Source organism: Gobius niger, assembly GCF_951799975.1.
Source record: "Gobius niger genome assembly, chromosome: 17".
NCBI lineage: Eukaryota > Metazoa > Chordata > Actinopteri > Gobiiformes > Gobiidae > Gobius > Gobius niger.
The window spans coordinates 27,929,031-27,951,386 of record NC_136868.1 but is presented as its reverse complement, the minus strand read 5'-3'; the positions used below and the strand labels follow the sequence as shown (position 1 = coordinate 27,951,386).

The following is a 22,356-nucleotide window of genomic DNA, read 5'->3' as shown; positions in this document are numbered from 1 at the left end:
TCAAAGTTCCAGATGTTCAATCTAGGCCAATAAAAAGCTTCATCTGATTCATCTGAATTTCCACTGTGGTCGTAAAGCGGACAGCGTTCAGTTGGCAGGGACTGTGCAGCCTGTGAGACAACAAAACACACAAAGACAGCAATAACACACTGATAAGCTTTTGATCGGACAAAAGGTAATGGTTAATTCAAGTGAATCACTGACAAGATAAGTTTTCTAGGAACGACTGAAGAACGGCTCCATCCTCCATGCTGTCAGGGAGCTGAACTCTCTCCCTTCTCTGCCCTCCCTCCACCTATACACAAGCTGTAGTCGCATTTTCTTCCATACATGCTACTTTGTCTACACCAAAGGCTTGAGAGTAAAACAATTTTCAATTCTGTGTGTTGTCATGTGAATGAATTGACAATAAAGCTAATTTTAATCTTTTATGCTTCCTTTGTGTGGGCAGCCCTCTGGTGGACACATGTAGTAACAACACCACAATATAACAACCGTGGTTAACTTTGTTCTTTGTAGTTTCATGCTTGTGTTTTTTTTAAATAGGCTGATTGCAGCAATTCAATTTGAATTGGCATTTGAATTTGAAACTGACAGCATGCGTGAGGACATTGTCCTCACCCATAACTTTAAGTGCAACCATAGCACTTTCAGGCCATGGCTGTAAACATTTATTTGCCTGATAAAGTAAAAGAAATAACTAATAAATACCAAATGACACAACAAACATACTGTACTTTGACATTACCTGGCCTAGATTCAATATTTGGCAATGCTGTGTGTTCTGGTTTTGATAAGAATGCAGTGATTAAAAGAGCAGTGAAAGGAACAGAGAGACCGAGAGTCCAGGTCAAAGTAGAGGACGTGTATTTACAGATATCATAGTATTTATAATATTCACATTCATTCACAACTCAAAAGGAAGGGTCTCCGTGGAGCATACAGGGTCAGCAAACCTCAAATAGACTTTTATTCATCTGGTACCAAAATAGGCAGTTACTACAGTGTCATTACCATAGAACCCGGAATACGTATGAGAATATGTTCGATATAGATCCATCTCAGAATAGAGTCATTGCATCAGTACTTTTTACAGACAGTGAGGTGACGCCCCATCAAATTTCCATACAAGAGACAGACAAAAATCGATATATTTCTTCTACGAGCAAATGTGGGTTTATTATTTCAAATAAAGAAAGTTCATATTTTACCAAAGTTTACTCTTGTTTTTGTTTTGTTTTGTTCTGTCTCCAGTTGTGCATTTCGGGGCAAATGGGAGGTGGAGTACGGTGGCTGGCAAGGCTCGAAAATGGCAGGTGCTCTTCTCCATGAAGCCACCACACTTCATCAAATGTTGGAAGAGCTAAAAAGCAAGACTGAAATTCATAGAGAAAACTGTCCAGAGGCGTACAGTTGAAACGAAATCTGTGGCTAGTCAAAACATTTCAAATGGGGATACAAAATAAATGAAAATGCATTAAAAAAAACCCTCTCAAGTAGTCATTTGGTTTGCTAGTTGCTGGCTAATGCGAGGAGTGAAGCATTTTGGAAAAGACTAATTAGCAGCACTGCTTTCAAAAGTGATGGAAATAACATCACTATAAAAGCAGCTCTAAAACCATATCCAGCATAATTATGTCCCTTTTTAATCATATTTTGTGGAGTGGAGTGGCCTTTGGAGGGAGCCCTGTGTTAGTGCAAGAACAGTCTAATATGCGGATGATAATGACGGTGACAAGCTAATCATATGATACAACATTTATGTCAGTGTAGGGGCAAAAGAGGGAGTGGGGGCCAAGGCATTACATGGAAAGGAGCCCTTAGTGTTGAGCCAATATTTATCCACGGGTTAGTTTGTAGTGCACAGTTAAAAAATTTACATTACAAGTTTATGTTTTATTTTTCATGGGAGAATTGTCGAAAGACTGCGATACAATTCAGTGGGTGATGATTTGAGAGCGTTTAGCGTTGACTAAAACCGGCGAGAAGTAATTACCAGATTTAGATTTTGAGAAGGGAAGGAATCTGTCATTTATAAAGTAAACTAAGTAATGATAAGTATAAAATCTGCCACATTATATTGTAAGAATAGAGTTCGGGAGAGAACTGTTAGCAGTTGTTAGCATACATTTTCCATAGACTAACATTAGCTAAAAACAGTGTAAAAAGTGGAGACAAAAGCTGTGGAACAACTTCGTTAGCTGCTGAGTTACTAGCGGTAAATCGATCTAACTCACTGTGGTGTTCAAGTGTTTTAATGTGAACAATAACTCCAGTTTTTTAACTTTTAAAATCTCCACTAATTTATAATTGGTGCTAATCCCATGATGCTTAGCGGTATGTAATCACATTCCCGAACTCTATACCATGAGTATTTGACATTTTTTAATCTTCATTGGTGTACAGTTATGCTGAATTTTTGTTGTTGCGGCTAACTTCCTGTGCAAGCTAACTGTCCACATTTTTCTAACGTAAATCAAAAATGAAATAGGATTAAAAACAAATAGATTTAAAATAAAACTGAAGCCAATGTTTTTTTTTTTAGCAATTTCTTTCCCGATTGAGGAGCTATTTTAACATTAATTACCCAAAATTAACATTAGCCTTTAGCTTCTAGGCTAAAACGTACATTTATATAGGAAATATCTCATTCAGTAAAGTATTTACTACATATACTATTGTTTTTTTTTAGCTATTATAAGTGATATCTGCTAGCTCTATGCAGATGGCCACTCAGAATTTGAACATTTTTATCTGATGAAACAAGGACAGGAAGTTAGCCGAAACTAGCATGATGTTGTCATGCAGCTTTCCATGCACAGAGCCAATCCCCATGTCTAGTATCAAGATACAATATCAGCATTTATTTGTGATTGAATATTCACCTTTAAAAGGCTCTGGGTAAGAAAACGTCATATCTGTGCTAAAATCGATTTGGGGTCCCATGTAGATTATCCACAGAACTGAAGAGATACGAGAAATGGACTACCAAAACCTAAAGAATTCCTACTTATGCTTAATTTAGTAAATATGGGAGCTTCAAAACAGCATATTCTACGGAATAACTCCCTTACACCCAACATGGAGTGTGTTTTTGCAAGCTAGGCTATAACAAAGGGCAGGTGGCTGAGTTTGAGATCGCATCTACATAGTATTTACGATTTGCGAGAGAAACGGACGACTGACATGGCATGAGAGGAGAGATGGGCACGGATCAGGATTTCAACATTTGTCCCATTTATAAACATGCTCTTAAAGCTACGGCGTGCAAAATGTCCAGCTCTTCTGTGACGTCGCGACAAAACCCCCCATCCGCGGCTGAGTTATGCATTCGTTAATATGAAATCAACGCAAGAAACCATGAAGTAAATCAATTAAGCCCCAATAATCATAACAATGGTTCGCTTGCGGTCGCCACTTCCTTAAACATTAAGGAACCGTGCAGGAAGGTCCACCCATTGGCTGCTGGGGGAACGCTTAAGCCCCGCACACTCGGCAATGGCCGCTGCGGTCCCAGATAGTCCCAGCCAGTCCCATGTGCTTGCTCTGAGTGATTGATAGATGAGTAATAGATTCGTCAAGTGTCGAAGTGAAGAGGAGCGGGAGGCAGGCTGATAAGAAGAATACGAAGAGCGAAAAAAGGGAAGGGGCCGCGCGGCGTTCACAGGCGCTCTTTCGTGGGAATCCAGATGTACGGCCCCGACTGCTCCTCGATGATGTGTTTGACCTGCGCGTACACCTCCTCCAGACTGGAACCCTGCACGATCGCTGCAACAGAAGAGAAAGTGATAAAGCTCCTGTGCCCAAAAGAAGCTAATTGGTGTGAATGTTTTCTGAAGATATTCTATAACAAGATATTCCCTCTCTGATCTTCTGTTGTCTCATCAATTCACTATAATTACACAAGAGTGACCTAAACAAATGAGCTGATTTCCATGCACTCCACAGTTTCACTTTCATTTTTACGCGACATAAACTGCACATGGTTCTTTTGGGACTCTTCCTTTGGCAACGTTATGCAAGTACGATGAAAATGGATACAATTTGCTCTGCACATTGAGATATTGAACCCGCCGCTGGATTCATGTGTTTTTTCCCCCCAGTCGATTTCACGTCGGACGCCGTTTCTTCAGCCTTTCCCGGTGAGTGCGCACCAGTTCATTATGACATCCCAACGACAGACTTATGCACTCTTCCCTACTACTTTTTCTAAACATGTATGTGACACCCAAAATATCCATGCAAACAACTCGGGACCTTCTTCTGTAAAATATAATAGCCCCTTGGAATTTTTCCTACATTTTATTATAGATGAAGTTATTCTTTATCTATCAGCCAATGAAAGCCTGATATTCTTGCCCCTCCACCAACATCTCACAACCCTTTTCCCCAACTCATCCATTAGCTTACACTTCTACATGTCTCAGTTTACGAACAAACCGTGTCCATGAGACAACAAGCTATTCATTACGCCCGATTCATTTGCATTGGTGCAAGCAGGTGACTGACCGGTGAAGAACTCTGTAAACTCGATCTCTAGTTTGATGGAGCGATCGAACGTCTTGCGGGCCTGCTCCTCCGTCAGGCGCTTGTTCATCTCTCTGTGGAAGACAAGGGCAGAGGGTCAAGACCCCGTGTGCAAAAGTACAGTACAGAGAGTGTGGAAAGAGGTCATGTGCCGCTAGATGCCTGACTTTCATCACGAGTGAAGTGAGCTGACATGTCAACTTGTTTATGGGAGTAGGTTTGTGTTAAATGTTACGAGCAGTGTCCGTTTTCTTGAACCTTTAACGTGTAAATGTTTGAACACAAGTATTTTTTTTACTGAGCCGCCAATGACATCATTTAGTTTGAAGGTACGATGTTTACGGCTTTCCTAGAATCTTCATGACATACTCTATCATATAAAAAATGCATTGCTTCAGCACATTTACAGCATGTGACGTGGGACGTGATCTTTCGCCTGTATTTCGGACCGGCGTTTGAGCTGTTGTGTTTGTGTTAAAGTTCCTCTCCATTGAGCAGCACTCACAGGATGTTGTCGATGTTGCGTGGCTTGATGAGAATGGCGATGGGGTGAAGTCCTGCCAGCTGCAGGCGTTTGATGGCGTTCCCTGAAACGTCCAGGATACAGTGTTTGCCCTGAAACACCACACACAAATGGATACAAATTGTTTGAGGAAAAAGTCACACAGATCCACAGCTCTAAACCAGTGTGCTGGATAAAAAAACAAAAAACAGTGCAGTGAGAAACAGTGAAACAGTGAGGACTAGACCCGCATAACAGTAATTGCTTAACAGTTTTTCATTGATCTCACTGGCTGCGAGTTTAAAAGTCACACAATCGGCACACATTAAAGACTTCAAATTAGCCAACGCTATCCTGGATACTGGAATCCGAGGATGGATAACGTTTATGTTTTGAATTGAATAAAATTGCAATCACAAAAATGACATTAGATGAATCACCTATTGACAAAAAGCTGCTAACCCTCTAGTTTAAACCTCCACAAAGAAGAAGAAGAGGAAGATCTTTATTTATACAGCGCCTTTCACAGACATGGTCACAAAGCGCTTTACATGAGACAGTTGTACATTCACTCCATACTCGGTGGTGGTAAACTACGTTTGTAGCTTCAGTTTCCCCTGGGGGAGACTGACGGAAGCGCTTTTGCGACAACACACGTCTGCACCAACGGACCCTCTGACCACCACCATACATTCACTCACACATCATTCATCCTGGCCTATTGTGCATGTTTTTAGTGGTAGGGGAAACCGGAGTGCCCGGAGGAAACCTACGCAGACACGGGGAGAACCTGCAAACTCCACACAGAAAGGCCCCGGGCAGGTGGGAATCGAACCCGGACCTTCTAGCTGTGAAGCGACAGCACTAACCACTGCGCTACCGTGCCGCAAACACATTCTGCAAATACATGGAATACTAGCTTTGAGTCATACTGGGTAACGTTTCACCAAATGAAAAAACTAAAACACAAGCAAAAAAAAAACATTTGAGAGGCCTCCGTGTTTATCTGAGTGGACTTGTCTCTCCTCAGATAACATAAGATAAGATAAGATAAACCTTTATTGATCTCACAAAGGAGAAATTCACTTGTTACAGTCGATCACAGTCTTATTGTACAGTCTGACAGCAGTGGGGATGAAGGCTTTGCGGTAGCGCTCCGTCCTGCACTGAGGGTGTCTCAGTCTTCCACTGAGAGAGCTGCTCAGCTCTTCTACAGTCCCGTGCAGTGGGTGGGAGGTGTTGTCCATGATGGAGGTGAGCTTGGCTAACACCCTCCTGTCCCTCACCTCCTCCACAGAGTCCAGGGGGCAGCCCAGGACGGAGCTGGCCCTCCTGACCAGCTTGTTCAGTCTGTTCTTGTCCCGCTCTGTGCTGCCCGGGGCCCAGCACACGGCAGCGTAGTGGAGAGCAGAGATGAGACTCACGACTTTGCTGAGAGCGGGACATAACTAGTCTGTCTCCATGGAGATGTAGGTAGCAAAACTTTAGATCATGAGAAACATAGAAATAAAAAGTATTCCAACGCATGGGGAAAATAATATCCTGTTCAATTTGTTTTTCCTATAGCCGTTAGCATTTAGCCAATTAAAAAAATTCTGATGTTTTCAGCTGTTGTCAACCGAGGTAAGAATTAGCATGCAAAAGCATCTTCTGAGCTAAATGCTAAAGCATATTTCGTTTTGTGGACACACACATCTCATGGCCTCTAACCCTCCACTTATGTGTTAATGATCAAGAAACCACAGAAATTCATTAAATGCCATGAAACGGACACGTCATACCTCGCCATACTTTAATATAGGGACTGGCTTAACCATTCATTGTATAGGGCAGGGGCCCCAACTCCAGATCCAGACCTCCAGAGGCTTTAGTCTGGACCCCAAAGCCTTTTCATCCTCTCAATATACTTAATTTCTAAGCCTAAATGAAAAAATGCTGATGTTTTAACATTTTCAAGAGCAATGACTGCATATGTCCGGACTCTGGACATATGTTGAAGTTACGAAAGAAAGGTTTGTGCACCTCGAGGTGATTTAGTTGGGGACCCCTGGTATAGGGGATAGTATGCTCATTTCAACAGGACTTGAGTGTACCTTGTCTGCCACCTCCTTCACAGACTGGATGCTGGTCCCGTACAGGTGGTTGTTGTACTGTCCCGCCTCGATGAACTTGTGCTCCTGGATCTCTTGCTCCATCAGCTCCCGGGACGACATGAAGTGATAATCCCTGCCGTCCACTTCGTACTCCCGCCTCGGCCGCGTGGTGTCTGCGCACACACACAAACACACTCCAGTCACCGGGTCTATCTCGTCTGCTTCGTCTGTGTGGCTGCACTGCGGGATGAGCTTCAAATCTTTCAAACGGGGGCTTTGAGACTCACGTGGTACGCACGAGCCGAACTTATCGGGGAACTCGGAGATGAGGTCGTCGTTCACCCTGTCCTTCATGAGCCCCAGGATAATCACCGGCCGCGTGTAGTTCACTGGAAAGAGCGCAGAAGCAAGACACTTTCACTTGGGATGAAGAATCTCCAAAGTCTGTGTAAACAACTCGTTTTTTCTCCATACTCAGAGGACCAATACAGCAAAATGTAACCCCCACAGAGAACAAGCCTCTTCTTACCTTCCTGTTGCATGACGGGCTGGTATGTAAGGTATGACTCTTCTTGACCTGTAAAAAAATGCATGGTGTTATTTTTTTTTATTTTTTATGTACACTTAAGAGCACCACAACACGACACAGCAAACAGCCACACCAAGAAGATGGACGAAAGACTTGCACATACAAAGGCAGAGTGCTGGTACTATTATCAGCCATGTTAAAAAAGCAGGGAGAGACAATGATTACACTAGGTTTGGAAACTGATGAGCATCAAACTTGGGCTTTAAAGATTTTTTTTTCTTGGTACCGGCTTTCGATACGACCCAGCCTTACCCAGCCTGATACAATTGATTTAACAATTTTCCCTTCCCTTCCTTTCACTTTTCTTGTGTCACTGCAACATTTTTCACATGTTTTGGTCATAGATTTTTACACGATCTCACCGTAAGCCCCGCCCACTCTTCTCCTCTTGTATTTTCTTCCTATAAACGATGGACCTATGGAGGAGCTGTTTGGGAGCTGTGCTGTCGAATAGCCACTGGAGATGATTCAAAAACTATGGGTCGAAACACAACTGTTTTTTATGAGCAACTTTGGTAAAAACCTCTAAAAAGTCGATTTTGCACAATACCCCCACTTTAAAAACTTCAATGTCTGTGCTTTAACTACTGAGAGCTTTCGCTGGCACTGAGAAGGACCTGATTGAGGACAGGCACAGGGATTTTGGTCCGTTCACATTCATTTCTAAATGAATCTTAGCCACAAGGTAAACCTAAAACACTTTAACATACCGGTCGTGTAAAATGTTTTATGCATTTGTCAGTGAATTTACTTTACTTCAATTATAGGGACACAAATAGGTATGTTTTTTTTTTTTTTTTTTACAAACAAACACCCTACCTTTAATGGCTGTCAATAAGAGAAAAAACCTATACTTTTGAACATGTTTGCACGGCTTTAAAGGCACACTGCGTAACATTTTGGACTATACTGTTGCCATCAACACAAAACATGCTCACAATGACCAGCTTTACACAGAAAATGCTATATTTTGCTGTGAGTAATCAAAGAATGGATTTGGATGAGAGCCTAATCTATTTAAATTTCAAATTTGACTGACTTTAGTCGACATCTCCATGGAGACGGGCTGGAGACCTATCCACTCCCGGTAAAGTTGCTGTATGGCTTAGTCATGTCTTAGGAGAGGAGAGCCGCTCACAGCAGAAGCACATTTATGTGTATTTTGCAATGATGAAAATATCTGTCATAAAATAAATGCTTGTATTGCAATTTTTTTTTTAATGGGTAAAATTTTACGCAGTGTTGCTTTAAATACGGAAAAGTATATGAGATAACAAAAACTCTTTACTCAATAAAACGTTCTAACCCTGTGGTTTAGACATCCACAGACATGCAAGGGATTAGTCAAAGTCTGTTGTCTGTTTCTATTCAAAAATCGCAAATAAATAAAAGCGATTCCAGCTACAAAACTCTGAATTAGATGCTTTGAGTCAAACCTAGTGTAATCAGGTGACAGGGCCACACAGGTGTCGACAGGGGGCAGACTTACAGGAGCTACTGTCACTATCACTGGTCCCAGAGGTGACCATCTCTGGAAGGACAGACAGACAGACAGACAGACAGACAGAGAGACAGACAGAGAGGCAGACACAGTGAGCCGCGGGACACAACACAGACCTTCACAGTCACTTAGGGACAAACGAGGGCTTTACTGCACGGATGGGTTACACACAGAGACAAAAAAACAAGGACGAACAACGGGAAACATTAAAGGACCCAAGGCACTTATTGGACGTCAGTTACATGTAGTGACCAGCAGATGGCACTGACAGTAAGGGATACGTACCTTTATCTTCTTGGTCCTGAAAAAGAAAAAGGATGTTGTTACACATGGCACCGAGAAATGCAATAAAAAAAGTTAAATAAAAAAGTTTTTGTTCCCTTTTTGTTGCCTTCAGAATACTGTGAAAAAAGTCTGCGTAACTCGGAGTATTGAGCTGGACAGTAAGGTGTGCTGAATGTTACTGGGGTAATGGGGCTGAAAAGGTTTAGCACTCTTGTTTCACAGAAAGACGTCTTGAGCTCAATTCCCAGACCCTGTCGATATGCGGAGCTTTCATGTTCTCGCTCCCTATGGGTGGGTTTCTACTGGGTTTTACCCCCATCAACCAAAAACACAATAACCTCATCCTCAACCTAAAAGTAACCATTAATCCCACCCAGGATCTGGATACGGGTGGGATGGGTTCAATGTCACCATTTGTGGGGAAAAAATGAAACATTGTGTGCTGTGCTAAAGTGAAACCAGTAGTGCTTTAAAGTGATTTTGGCAAGATCCTTGAGGTAGGGGGAACCACTGGTTTAGATTACCATGGCAGTATTCTGCACTGAAAGGTGTGAAACAAGTCTTGGACGTTAGGAAAGTGTTAGAAAAGTTAGGAAATTGATAACATGATAAGGACAATCGATTAAAATGTAGGCGCTCCTCCACACCCACACATACATAAAGATATCTGGCATAAGGCCTTTATCCTGGACTTTAAAAAATGAGGTCACACACAGTCAGGTACTCAAGCCTTGGTCGACTAGGAGAGCGAACTGTGGAAAACCTTTGAAACTGCAGGTCTTAAACTTTATTTTCAAGGTGATCTTTGAGCATTAGCCGAGGGCCTCTCTGTTAGAGGTGCTTGTGTGGTTCTATTACTGGAGTGTTTCGTCACTTAGTCAGAAGTGTGAACAAACACAGCACTGTGAGTGTGAGACTGCAGTCATGAGATCCTCACCAGGGCCAACACACCTGCGCTTCCCAAGCTTTGATGCCACATTAATCCATAGTTGTAGTTACCATTCCAGCGGGGCCCTTTCTAGCTATAGGCGGACTAAGCACGGGTGCTACAGCTCGAATCAGCCCCGTGTGCATGTGGAAGTTTCAATTGTGTTAAGTGTTGTCAGTTCCACTCACAGATCTGTCCTGAGTCTTGTTCGCTCTGACCGTCTTCAGCCGCGATCGCTCTTTTTTCTCCGCTCTGAAAAGCAAAAATCATGAAAAGTCTGTCGTATGTATTAAAATGAGTACACAATCTATAGATGTAAAGGTTCGATATTATGATCATCCATGCTTTAGGACGCCTTAGCCTGGATATTCTTTGGATTATAGCATTGGCAGCGAACTAGTCAGAGACCGACATGCGCCGACATGTTCAACCTTGATCCTGTGAAGAGCCACAACGCCCGCGACCATTTGAGATCCAGGGGTGGCAGTTTATTGTGATTAAATACAATTTGATCATTATATTTAATTACAGTAAACTACAACTTTATGCATTGCCTTTTTCTTTTCTTTTCAATATTGTATTAGATTTAATGGTTTTACTCCTCACCCAAGATTGAAATCTATTTATATTAAATAAAGTGATAGTTTGTGCTGTTCTGCTCTACTGGGACAGAGAAAAGTCAATGACTTTGCATATTTCTGAGGATTTTTGGTCAAGATTCTTAAAGACTGTTATGGTTTATGGGTAATATGTACCAAAGAGCCAGATTATATCAAACATATCATGTTCGCCAACCCTGCACTATACCTTCAAGTAATATACATGTCAAGAAAAGTATTGAGGATGTATTAAATGTTGTTTAAAAAGGAAGGAATTCAAGCTGTCTGACCTGTCAAAATCAGAAGTCAACGTACTGATCTGTGCAGGGAGGTGTAGGATTACTAAAACATATGAGGATGGGGATATAATAATACAGTATGACATTCTTAGTTTGAAAGCTGAAAAAAGTCAATTTTGCAAGATCAAGTTTAGCCACTACAGTGTGGCACACTTCAATATGTTGTTACTTCAGACCTGGGTTTGGCTCATTTTTTGGTTGCCAAAATGGTGACGATCCAACATGGTGATTCTTCAACATTTGGAGCATTACTCTCCATATTCACCTTTAGTTTGTCACAATAGGTCACAGTCAAGAGGGGTAAAAAGCCACTCTCTACACACTGTATGCAACACATAAATGTAAATGTATCCGTGCCAAGAGCTTAGGCATGAGCCCAATCTCAAGGAAACCCACAGGCATTTAATCCGCTATGACAGCTCCACTCAGCCTAATCCCTCCACACCGGGATTTCTGCACAGACTAGACCGGTGTTAGGTGGTCAACCCCCTTGTATTTTTAATAAGAAGTCACTTCAAAGCTCTGCGGGCAGGGAAGCGATGAGCCACAGTGTAAGTGCTTCATCCAAATATACGAGTTAATGCGTTACTTTATAGCATGTCATAATTAGGCTGTAAGGGAATGATGTCTGAGTGTAAGGCGTTACAAGAGCATGAATGTATTTTTGATACAACACTAAGAGACCCAGTGGGAGAGGTTGTGCCTAATGTGCCATGTCCTGTGCTGGAATGAGACAAAAACCCCAAGGACCAGCAGCACAATCTGCTCCTGATGCTTATGGTGGCTGTTTATTAGATCAACATATGTGTCTTAGGCCATTTCGCCAGTTCCTGTTTCTAAATTTACTGTAGTTGTGACCTTGGGAAAGACACTTCAACCCAGTACTTGGTTTGTAATTAAGTCAGAACTTTTAGATTGATGGTGATCGTTGTGTTTTTAAATTGATTCCCAAATCCATCACGGATTTGGTAATCAATTTAAAAACACAACGATCACCAACTAAATCTAAGTGAATATAGGCATTACTGTATGTCGTTTTGAAGCTCAGAACATGTAGAATTCAATCACTGAGCTAGCTTAGCTAGTTAGCTTCAACCATCGTAGACTTATTTTCAGTGTTTGGAATAACGCCGTTTAAAAGAACGGCGTTAGGTAACGGCGTTATTTTTTCAGTAACGGAGTAATCTAATTCATTACTCTCCTCGTCGTTACAACGCCGTTATCGTTACTGGGTAAACAAAGTGGCACGTTACAATTGGGCTGAATGAAGCGCCGCGGTGTCAGCATGGGGAGAGCAGTGGAGAGGGTGGGCGGAGTCTGACGGAGCAGAACACGCACATCTGACTGTCCGTGCAGAGTACTGCATCGCGCTCTCTGCTCCATAAACTACTACCCGCGGCTTGTCATCCCCACAGCGCGGTGCAGCCGCAGGGGAGAATCAAGTTGGTGATCATTGATCAGTAGTGTTGGAACTTATTTTTAACCCAAAGACGCAGTGGACGCGGTGGAGACACGTCTTTCTCCCTCTCTCTCTCAGCGCCTTTCTTCTTCCTCTCTCCCCGCTCTCCGCTCCATAGAACAGTGCAAGGCCACTAACCTTCTGGGGCATGTAAACTTATATTTGCTGTCGATTGTTTCACGGAGAGACATCATGCTTGTGCGTAAAGTCTGCCCTGATCGTTGGCACATGTTACTCTTGTTCCTCCCCATTCTCTTTGAATACGGCCATATTCCTACATTAATAAAACAGCGGCGCAAATACAATACCACTCAGTCACAGGGGCCTCCCCCACTCACCCCCCATTCAGTTCATTCAGTTACTATGAACATCTTTGAACATCTTTGAACACCTGTCTGTTCTAACCATTTCAATTGACTTGTGAAAACAGCAACAACAAAAAAACAAAATTCTTTGACATATAGCAACACAAATAGTTACTTTCCCTGGTAACGAGTTACTTTTATTATAGAGTAATTCAGTTACTAACTCAGTTACTTTTTGGAACAAGTAGTGAGTAACTATAACTAATTACTTTTTAAAAGTAACGTTCCCAACACTGCTTATTTTTGATTGCCATGCAAAATTCCGCAGTTAGCAACAGCATGCTAACGCTAGCAGCAACTAATCAAGGCTGGGACAGGTTGGATCATCTAAAGTGGCCAAGTGTTTGTATTTTAGATTATGAAATACTGTTAAGGAAACTGATCGGACATATTAGTTGTAATGGTCAGATCAATTTGCGCGAATTTGTCAAATCAATGAAACCTAAACCTGGGGCGATGGTGGCGCAGTTGGTAGAGTGGGTCGTCTCATGATTGCAAGGTCGGGGGTTCAAATCCCACACTGTCGTTCTTGGGCAAGACACTTCACCCACCTTGCCTCCAGTGTCTGCGTACGAATGAGAGAGTGAATGGGTGAGTGGATCTTTGCTGTAAAGTGCTTTGAGTGCCGTTTAAATAGCCATATATTTACTGTCATTCTTCCGATTCGCACGGGAGACTCCTGATTATTAACCCCATCTCCCACGGTTCTCCCGCTAATCTCCCGATTTTACAGTGAAGGAAACAATAAAGATTGTGGGGGATATATTTGCATGATCTGGCAACCCTATCCTTAGAAGAATCACTCCTTTGCCTCTCTGTCAGCGCTCTACTCAGTGCTGATTGCATAGTTATTCATTTAGACTCGTCACAGCCGCTGTTGGAGACAACATCCAACTTCGGCTTCGCACGTTGTGCCTGTACCGTACAGCGCACACACAGCCGTGCGCCGCCACGCACGCTCTCACGCTCACGCTCACGCTCGGGCGGAAGAGACAGGTATCACGCATTCATCGCTCTGTTTGTTTTTGTACTTCATTAGCATGAGGGAACGGAGAGAACGAGAGAGTTGGTCGGTAAGCTCCTCCCCTCAGCGTTACCATGGAGACTTTCTCACACCATATTTAACAAAATTATATATATTAAAAAAACGCTTAGCTATAGGCCTGTGTTGACCTTACAATCATTAGATGATAACATGTAATTCTTATTTTTGCATATAATATTTTCTGTTCCTATTTTGAAAAAGCATTTTAATTTAATCAAAGATTGTTTTAAATATAGCCCATTTTCCATAGATTTTTTGACCCTTTGTCCTCACTTTTGAGCTCAAGTTTCCGACTTTTCATTCATAAGAGCTGGTCTCCCTACTTCTGGTACTCTTTTCAACAATTAAAACCGCTCATTATTTTGCTTCTCCTCTATGGTAAACAGAATAATTGCTATGAAATATCAAACAAACAATATTTCCAGCACAAGTTTCTCTCATCGGGTAAATAAAAAGTAAAAAATGCAAACAATTATACACACACCTACCGATGAGAAAAAATCTCCCTATTTTTCACAACCCAATGTTGGCAAGTATGTTCACTGTAGTCCAGTTACTCTTGTTTATAGCATCAATGAGACTATATTGATCTCACAATGGAGAAAAGAGGACCAACTTTTTCAGTCACAGCAACTACTTAAGAAGGATCAAATTAAGCACTGGTTCACCCACTTTGAGTCAGTCACTGCAGTTACATAAACAAGACTAGAACAGGATTGTCATGTAAACTCCAGAGATTCGATCTCTCAAATTGACAAGCCTAAACCTATACGATGCCTCTTTCCTCCTCTGTGTAATGTGAGTGAGCATATGCTGCAACACTGACCTCCTGCGGCTGGGTATAACCCCCACCTCGGGGCAGCTGGGGGGCGGGGGGTTGAGATGTCGGGCAGACCACCACTCCTCCTCTCCGGCGCTGCTCACGTGGAGGATATCGCCGAATCGGAAGCCCAACAGCTGGCTGGGGGCGCTGGAGTCCGCCTCTGCGCCATCGTAATCAAACAGCGCTCTGTGGAAACAGATTGTAGGCATTTGAAACAATATCTCCAGAGGAAGGATTTTGAAGGGAATGGGGAAATGTGTGTTTTAGGACGCAATGTTTTACATGTAGTTGTGTTTATTAGTGTCCAAATTAACCTTTTTTTCCGGAGCTTAAACAATAACTTCTTTACATTCCCGGATATATATGTATGCACCTTTAAGGTTCAGATTAGGGTTAGGTGTAGGATTAGTTTGGATTAGTTTAAGATAGCATTGTGCCTGAGGAGGTGACATCATTTCCTGTAGAAAAGTGGAGCTCCACTGACCACGTGCCCCTCCATCGGCTGGAATTTGATTGTTTGCTTTCAAATTTTACTCTATCTCCCCTCACTTTGCAAATTTACAGACTATCACTTCAAATTAAATGTCCTTAAGTACAATATGTGGTCTGTGCACTTTGTATCACATTCGCAAAAGATTTCAAAATCCTCTAGAGTAGCCCAGTACCCCAATCTTGCACCAGTTTGTCCTCTCACACACAACGATAAAAAAAATCTCACTTTTGCTGCCATTTTTGTATTATTCTCAGTCTAGGGGAGCAAAAGCCTATGATTTCTTCACAAGCAAACATTCAGTTTTTGGCCCCTGAGGTCAGATTAGACATTTGGAAAATTCTGTTCCAGGAGAAACAAGAGATATTATAGTATTAGAAGACAATGGCTTTGCGTTGTGTGTAGAGTAGGCAGTTCAGGGGGCACAGATACAACAACAATTAAGTGAACATTAAAAATAAACACTAGAATATAAAGAACAACAAAAAAACAATAGGAATCCCATCGAGATAAATGCATGTGTTCTCACGGCGATGCTAAAGCCTGGATTGGGTGAGTGTGCAGGGCAAGTAGAGCAGAAGTAACGTACAAAGTCCCTGAGCCCCTTCTCTTCATCAATAAAACAAACAGAGACGTCGCGACGAAACGTGAGGGGAACGCCGCTAAAACCTCCTCATGCATTAAAAAGCGGCTGAGCCCAGAAACACGCACACACACACACCGACCTACTCTATGACACATTGTTGTTTTGATATTGCTTAATAAAATTATTCCAGGACTATGCTTCAAAACTGAGATAGTGAGCAGGGGAATTCGAAAACATTACATTTTCAAACCCTTGGTACAAAAAGACCCAATAGTTCACACTAAATCCTGAGCGACATCAAATACATATAGACCTACCTTCAGTCAAAGACAACACAGGCCACTATTCAGATTCAGTGTGGGCTATTATGTTTTTACAGGTATTTGATCATTTAACAAATAACAAAAACAAAATCTGACCTTTTACAGTCCAATGTGCACTCTCAGTTGTGCTTTGGAACATTTGCACTTGCAGCAGAAAATTAAAAAATGTGTCAAATATGCATTAATGGCTCAAAACACAAATCCAAGTGTGATTTTGTTACAACACTGTAACATGGGAAAAAGCTTGAATGAATGACTGAAATTAATAAACAATGTAATTAAAAGGAAAATGATTGGATTTGGCGTAAAACGTTCACGTGAAAGCATTCTGACACCACAGTATTTTAGATTTATTCACCAGCAGCGACCCAGCAGTTAAAGTTCCGACACCTTGAAATGGACGGATATTGAAATAAACAAGTTGTATCCTCTCTCTTTCTCTCGGGACACTGGACATGGACAGTGTTTAACTCACGGTGGGATAAATAAAGGCTTCATGCTAATTAAGACCAGCGCTTTCTTTCTTCCTCTCTCAAACCATGTATTCTCTTGAGCTACATTTATTTCATTCATCATCTTGTTCATTGGCTGATGAGGGATTCTAGCAGTAAAAATGATTAAAAAAAAAGGGCAATCCTTCCGGGTCAAATACAGGGAACACATTTAGGCCACATAAACATGTTTGAAAATGCATCGACGCAATAAAAAAATCTTCCATCTGACCCATTAATTAGATTTCCTTGCTCGTGATGTCAAGTGACTGTGTGGTAAGCGTTTCACAGTACGCAGCATCTATATCTGGTCTTCCCTTGGGGCTTTTTATGGTCTCCAAACCCCCATCTATTACCTGAACAACTCCTGTAATTTCTCCTTGGAATTAGCCGTGTACACACATCGTTACTCCGTGCCTGCCCTGCTATGACATGAATGCATATGACTTTCAATAAACCACGGAGCCATGTAGATTAAAACAGCTAATTCACAGGGAAAAAAAATCAAAGCAGTGCAAGTCCAGTAAAGCTTTGTGCTGGACAAGAAATCCCGGAATATCGTATTCAGAGAAGACGGGGTTCTGCGGCTTTAGGTAGAAAGTGTCTCTTGGAAGCTCGGATCATTTATCACTGGGACGCAACCTTCACCTTTGACTTCTGACTCGAGAGGCAATCCATCAAATGATTTTAGGCGAGCGCCGTCCCATCCGGTAAAAGATAAATGTCTGAAGCGATTTGTGAGAGAGTTCATCTGTCAGGATACGCATACAAAAACAATCATCACATTATATACATTTCAATGAAGGTGTCTAAACACGAACCTAACCTTAGGATAGGAAACAAATTACAAAATCCCATTACTTTTAGACGCCTTAGTACCATTTCATGTGGTACTTCTAAGTAAAACTAGCAAAAGCAACTCCTCCCAGGGTTTGTTTCAGGTACCACTGTTACCAGCAGAGGGCACAAGGTCTCAATCTGAGTGAAATGATTTCAATGCAAAATCAAAATTTGTAGCCATATCATAACACTTCAGAACAGCAACAAGAAAAAAACATCCCTGGAGTAATACTTTATTTCCTTGACATTTTTGAGTAATTTCTTCTACTACTGATCTACCAATATATGTATTTCCTGGATCTTGATGTGTAGTAGACAGAAGCAGGAAGCACCCTCTGCATTGTTTATTAATTATTAAACAATCACAAAGTTTTCCTGTGCACACACTGTGCTAATCATGGCACCATGGACTTTTTAGCATGCCATTAGCAAAAAATGGTGGCCCGTATCTTGTTCTATCAAGTGAAATATCAATGGCGAGGTGCTCAAACGCAGGGTTTATGAGCCACAACTATTGGTCCGCAAAAAAGGTAAACGTGCTGTGGTATGGTGGTATTGTCCCTCGATGTCTTGGCACATGGTAGTGAAATGTACCTACACATTCTTATTGACTTATTTTCTGAGCCAGACACTTCAAATAGAGGGAAGTTGAGGGATAAATCTGATGCAGTTTTCAAAAGATTTGAAAGTCTGGTTTTGGACTGCACTGATTGATTTCCAAACCAAACCTGAATGCCGTAACAGACAGTACCGGTCAAAGGTTTTTTCATGTATTGGTTTTTCTTCTTTGTCAAAACTATTTACATGGTAGATTCTGACTGAAGGCATGAAACTGTGAATGAACACATATGGAATGTTTGTATTGTAAAAAGGTGAAATTGATTCTTCAAAATCGCCGCCTTTTGCTTTGATTACTGCTTTTGCACACTTTTGACATTTTCTCAATGAGCTTGAGAAATGGTTTGCACTTCACAGTTAAAAAACATTTCAGAAGACGACCTTACGAAGCTTATTGAGAAAAGGCCAAGAGTTATGGGTGGCCATTTTGAAGAATTAAAAATAGTTTGAGTTATTTTACCCTTCTTTCTGCTTCCTACATAATCCCATGTGGTGGTGGCGTCATCAGAAAACAAAGACTGGTTGATAAATCCAGACCATGCACGCGGGTTGCATGTGTAGCTGTGCAGTGAAGACATTTTGAGTGTGGAACTGATCACAAGCGGGGATTAAGGAGAATGACATATTAAAACACCGGGCAGCACTTCCGGATAACAACTAAGCGCTTTGAACTCTGCAGAGGAAGCCTAATACGCCGGAGAACACAAAGACGCATGGTGTATTTTGGATGATGAAACGTTATAATAAGGCTCTAAAGCAAACAAAAGGTCTGATTAGCATATAAATGATCTTTCTAAAGACTATTCCAATAACAAAAACAACAATGGCATGGCTTATTCCATCCAACACCCGCCTGCAAATCTACTGTACGTCAGGGGTGCTGCCAGTTGAAATCACTCCGCCAGATTTTCAAGGTTACACGACAGAAACATGACAAATAGCCGAGGTGTGAAGAGTTCCCCCGGTCGGATACCACACGGCCACCAATCAGGGCGGGAGATGACCTAGCGGAGGAATCTGATTGGTCGCGGTGGAAATCTCACTGGAGCAAGGTGACACATGATCCACTGTACTTTGGGAACAGCCTCGTCTTTTTGGTCGTATTTTACACAGATCTAACGAATCGGACTACTGGACAATATATCGTAGCAACATAATGGAAAATACTTGAATTGATTTATGTTTTAAATTTAGATTCAGGTCACAGGGCACTTTTTAACCACAGCCAGGAGCATTGGCATTTGTGAACAGACTGAAATAGGAACTGTCACACAAAATCTGCATTTTTGAGCTTTTGACCAATATTCACAGATTTTTGGGCAATCCTGTCTACTTTCTTCTTCCACTGCTTCCACTGCTAACAATTTTGTAATACATGAAGCATAACTGCATTTTTAAAGCTAACCAACCATTACTGAGCCTGTTCTGAGCAGTCCAAAATGCGTTTATTAAGGTGCCATAGATTTGTTAGCAAAAAAAATGATGGCTTGTATAATCTTTTAAACATGAAAAAGATCTACTGCTGCCCGAAGAAGGTGCTCAACTTCAGAACAAGATCAAGACCAACACAGTGCTTGTGTCTGAATTTAAGCGAAAATGCATTTGTTGGCAAGTGGCATACATTCATGTATAAGGCATTTGAATGATTTATGCACTTAAAGATAAAAGTACATTTCTGCGTGATGCATCTGGGTGAACGCCTATAGAAAGCAACGTGAGAATAATAGGAAGAAGTGATATGCAAATGCTCAGGAGGAGCGACGCTGTATCCTGCGATGTGGCGTTGCGTTAGCGGAGCATGCTATCGCCCTGGGCCCATGCTGTAATGAGCCCTCTGAAGACAGCGCCTCATTGCATAAAGAGTGTGTGTTATTAGAAGAAATGATTCATGTGAGCACATTAGCCGCCCACAATTTACACCCAAGCATTATCTGTAACCCGCAATGCACACATTTGTACTCTGAACAGGACATGGATATGATTATAATATTCAGTAGAAGTAGGAGTGGCCACCATCATGTTTACAATTAGCCCTGCGCTAGGCTAATTGTTTTTAGCATAGGTGCTACTTCTTCATTCAAGATTTGAAAATTGAAATAAATAAAGTATTATCTTTTCTTGCAAACGAGATGTTACAGGTCTATTAAATATATCTATGAATAAACAGTAATGGAAAAACATTAAACAAAGATTACTGGACTTTTCTAATGCCGCTAGCATTAGCATGCTGTTGCTAGCGGCAGCTTTTTGCACGGCGATCAAAAGTTAATTTGCGGGTGTTAAAACTAACTCAGTTATTTAATTCTCCAGGTTCTGTCCTTCAAATGAAATTGTAGATTTAGTCGATGAAAGTTGTGAGTTTAAAACAGTGAGAGCCAAAACGTGTGTCGGTTCAGTATAGGATATTTGTAGCCGATACCCAGTATTGCATTTTTTTTCCAGTATCGGATCGGTGCATCCCCACTTAAAACAACACTTCGTCAAAAGAACACGGTTTAGGGTCAAATTAGCCAAAGTTGCTAGTTCGAGAAAATGAGTTACTAGTAAAAGCAAAAAAGCGCAAACGGACAATAGACAGGTAATGAACTTTATCTGGTACAGATGAAGGCTTAAGAACCTTTGTCTATGATGAAAAACTCCTGCACGACTGAGAGCGTGCACAAACAAACATACATAGTGTCAAGTTTGGCAGGACATTGGCTAACGGTCCAAATGTGATTTCCACTTCGATACGCTTCATTCACCGTCCCACAGTCTCGCTGAGATAGGCTCTATTGTGGCAGCGTCCCGCTGAAGGACATGGGACAATGGCTCTCTGGGGTCTGAATAACCCCCTCAGTATCCTGCGCTCTAAGTTTAATGTGCGGTCAAAAAAACAATTGTAAAAAGAAGGTGCTTTGAAGGCAAAGCCCTGCAGGTGAATAGGGTAAAATAAATCAAATTTGAAGTGATCTATTTGAATCGTTTGCAGTAGATTAATAAAAGTGAGAAGGAAATGCATTGCCATTTTTTTTGTCATTTTACGTTTTCATATAAAAGATACTGCATACATATACATTTGATGTGATTTAACTATGAGAATGACCCCTTAATGCGTAAAAATGTCCTAAATTGCATATATTTTCAACAACCAAATATTAATAAGGGCAAAGAGCCAGGCTTAGATTTATGGTTTCATTTTGTCAACTTATTAGTTAAAAAAAGAAATTAAAATCTGTAAAAATTCTAATTTTGAATCAGTTTTTTTGGGTTCAATAAACTTCAATTAAAAAAATTCTTCAAAATTTTGTTCAGTACAAGACTGGACGGTTTGGAGACCGCAGGTGCAACTAAAGTAGGGATGTTGTAACAAGAGTGTAACAAAAACTTTTGAGAGAACTGGCCCTAAAGTCAGTACTCGTATGTGCCTGTGCGTGCATATATCAGTGAGAAAGAAATATTTGGATTACAGCGTCTTATTGGACGCGTTATGTGCGACACCTGGATACGCCAAGTCCACCGTCAACAAACATTGTGAAGGAGTTTGGACTATTATTCACTCTGACATACAAACTGAGATTCAAGGGAGGTGACTACACAAAAATAAAAAAAAAATAAAAAAATTCTTAAACTTAGTAAAATGTTGTAGTTGTCAAAGTAAGGGTTATTGCACTAGTAGATATTGCAATAACAAACCTCTTTGAAACATATAGTGAGAGGGTGATTACCTGACGTAGAGAGTGCGTTTCTGAGTGGAGCGCAGAGACGTGGAGCTGGAGCTGATGCTGCTGGTCATCATCTGCTCCCTCAGGTCATGGATCTTAGCCTCGAACCGACTGTACTCTGAGAAAAAAACAAAAACGCACAAGACATTAGAGGAAAAGTTCTGAGGCAAGTAATGAAGTTTAAGGTTGTTGTTTTGATTTTTTTAATTGGAAAACATCCCTGTTGTAAACGCAGCGCTCACAGATATCATTCCCCAGTCTGTTTGATGTAATAATGGAGTGCCCTTAC

General features: G+C 41.4%; 1 protein-coding gene across 3 annotated transcripts in view; it reads right to left on the bottom strand.

Moving 5' to 3' along the window:
- Positions 1-2,253: 2,253 nt before the first annotated feature.
- LOC306977346 (discs large homolog 1-like protein) overlaps positions 2,254-22,356 on the bottom strand; it is a 125,716-nt gene continuing 105,613 nt past the window's right edge. For 2 of the 3 annotated variants that reach the window (XM_079575648.1, XM_079575647.1), the window contains 10 exons: positions 22,071-22,185; positions 15,019-15,201; positions 10,614-10,677; positions 9,498-9,513; positions 7,652-7,699; positions 7,410-7,511; positions 7,123-7,295; positions 5,033-5,142; positions 4,510-4,601; positions 2,254-3,768 (listed from right to left, as the gene is read on the bottom strand). In XM_079575648.1, the coding sequence (XP_079431774.1) occupies positions 3,662-3,768; positions 4,510-4,601; positions 5,033-5,142; positions 7,123-7,295; positions 7,410-7,511; positions 7,652-7,699; positions 9,498-9,513; positions 10,614-10,677; positions 15,019-15,201; positions 22,071-22,185 (1,010 nt within the window). In that variant the 3' untranslated portion in view covers positions 2,254-3,661. Of the gene's footprint in view, positions 3,769-4,509; positions 4,602-5,032; positions 5,143-7,122; positions 7,296-7,409; positions 7,512-7,651; positions 7,700-9,200; positions 9,243-9,497; positions 9,514-10,613; positions 10,678-15,018; positions 15,202-22,070; positions 22,186-22,356 lie in introns of all 3 variants that reach the window. The other variant, XM_079575649.1, reaches the window with a different exon arrangement.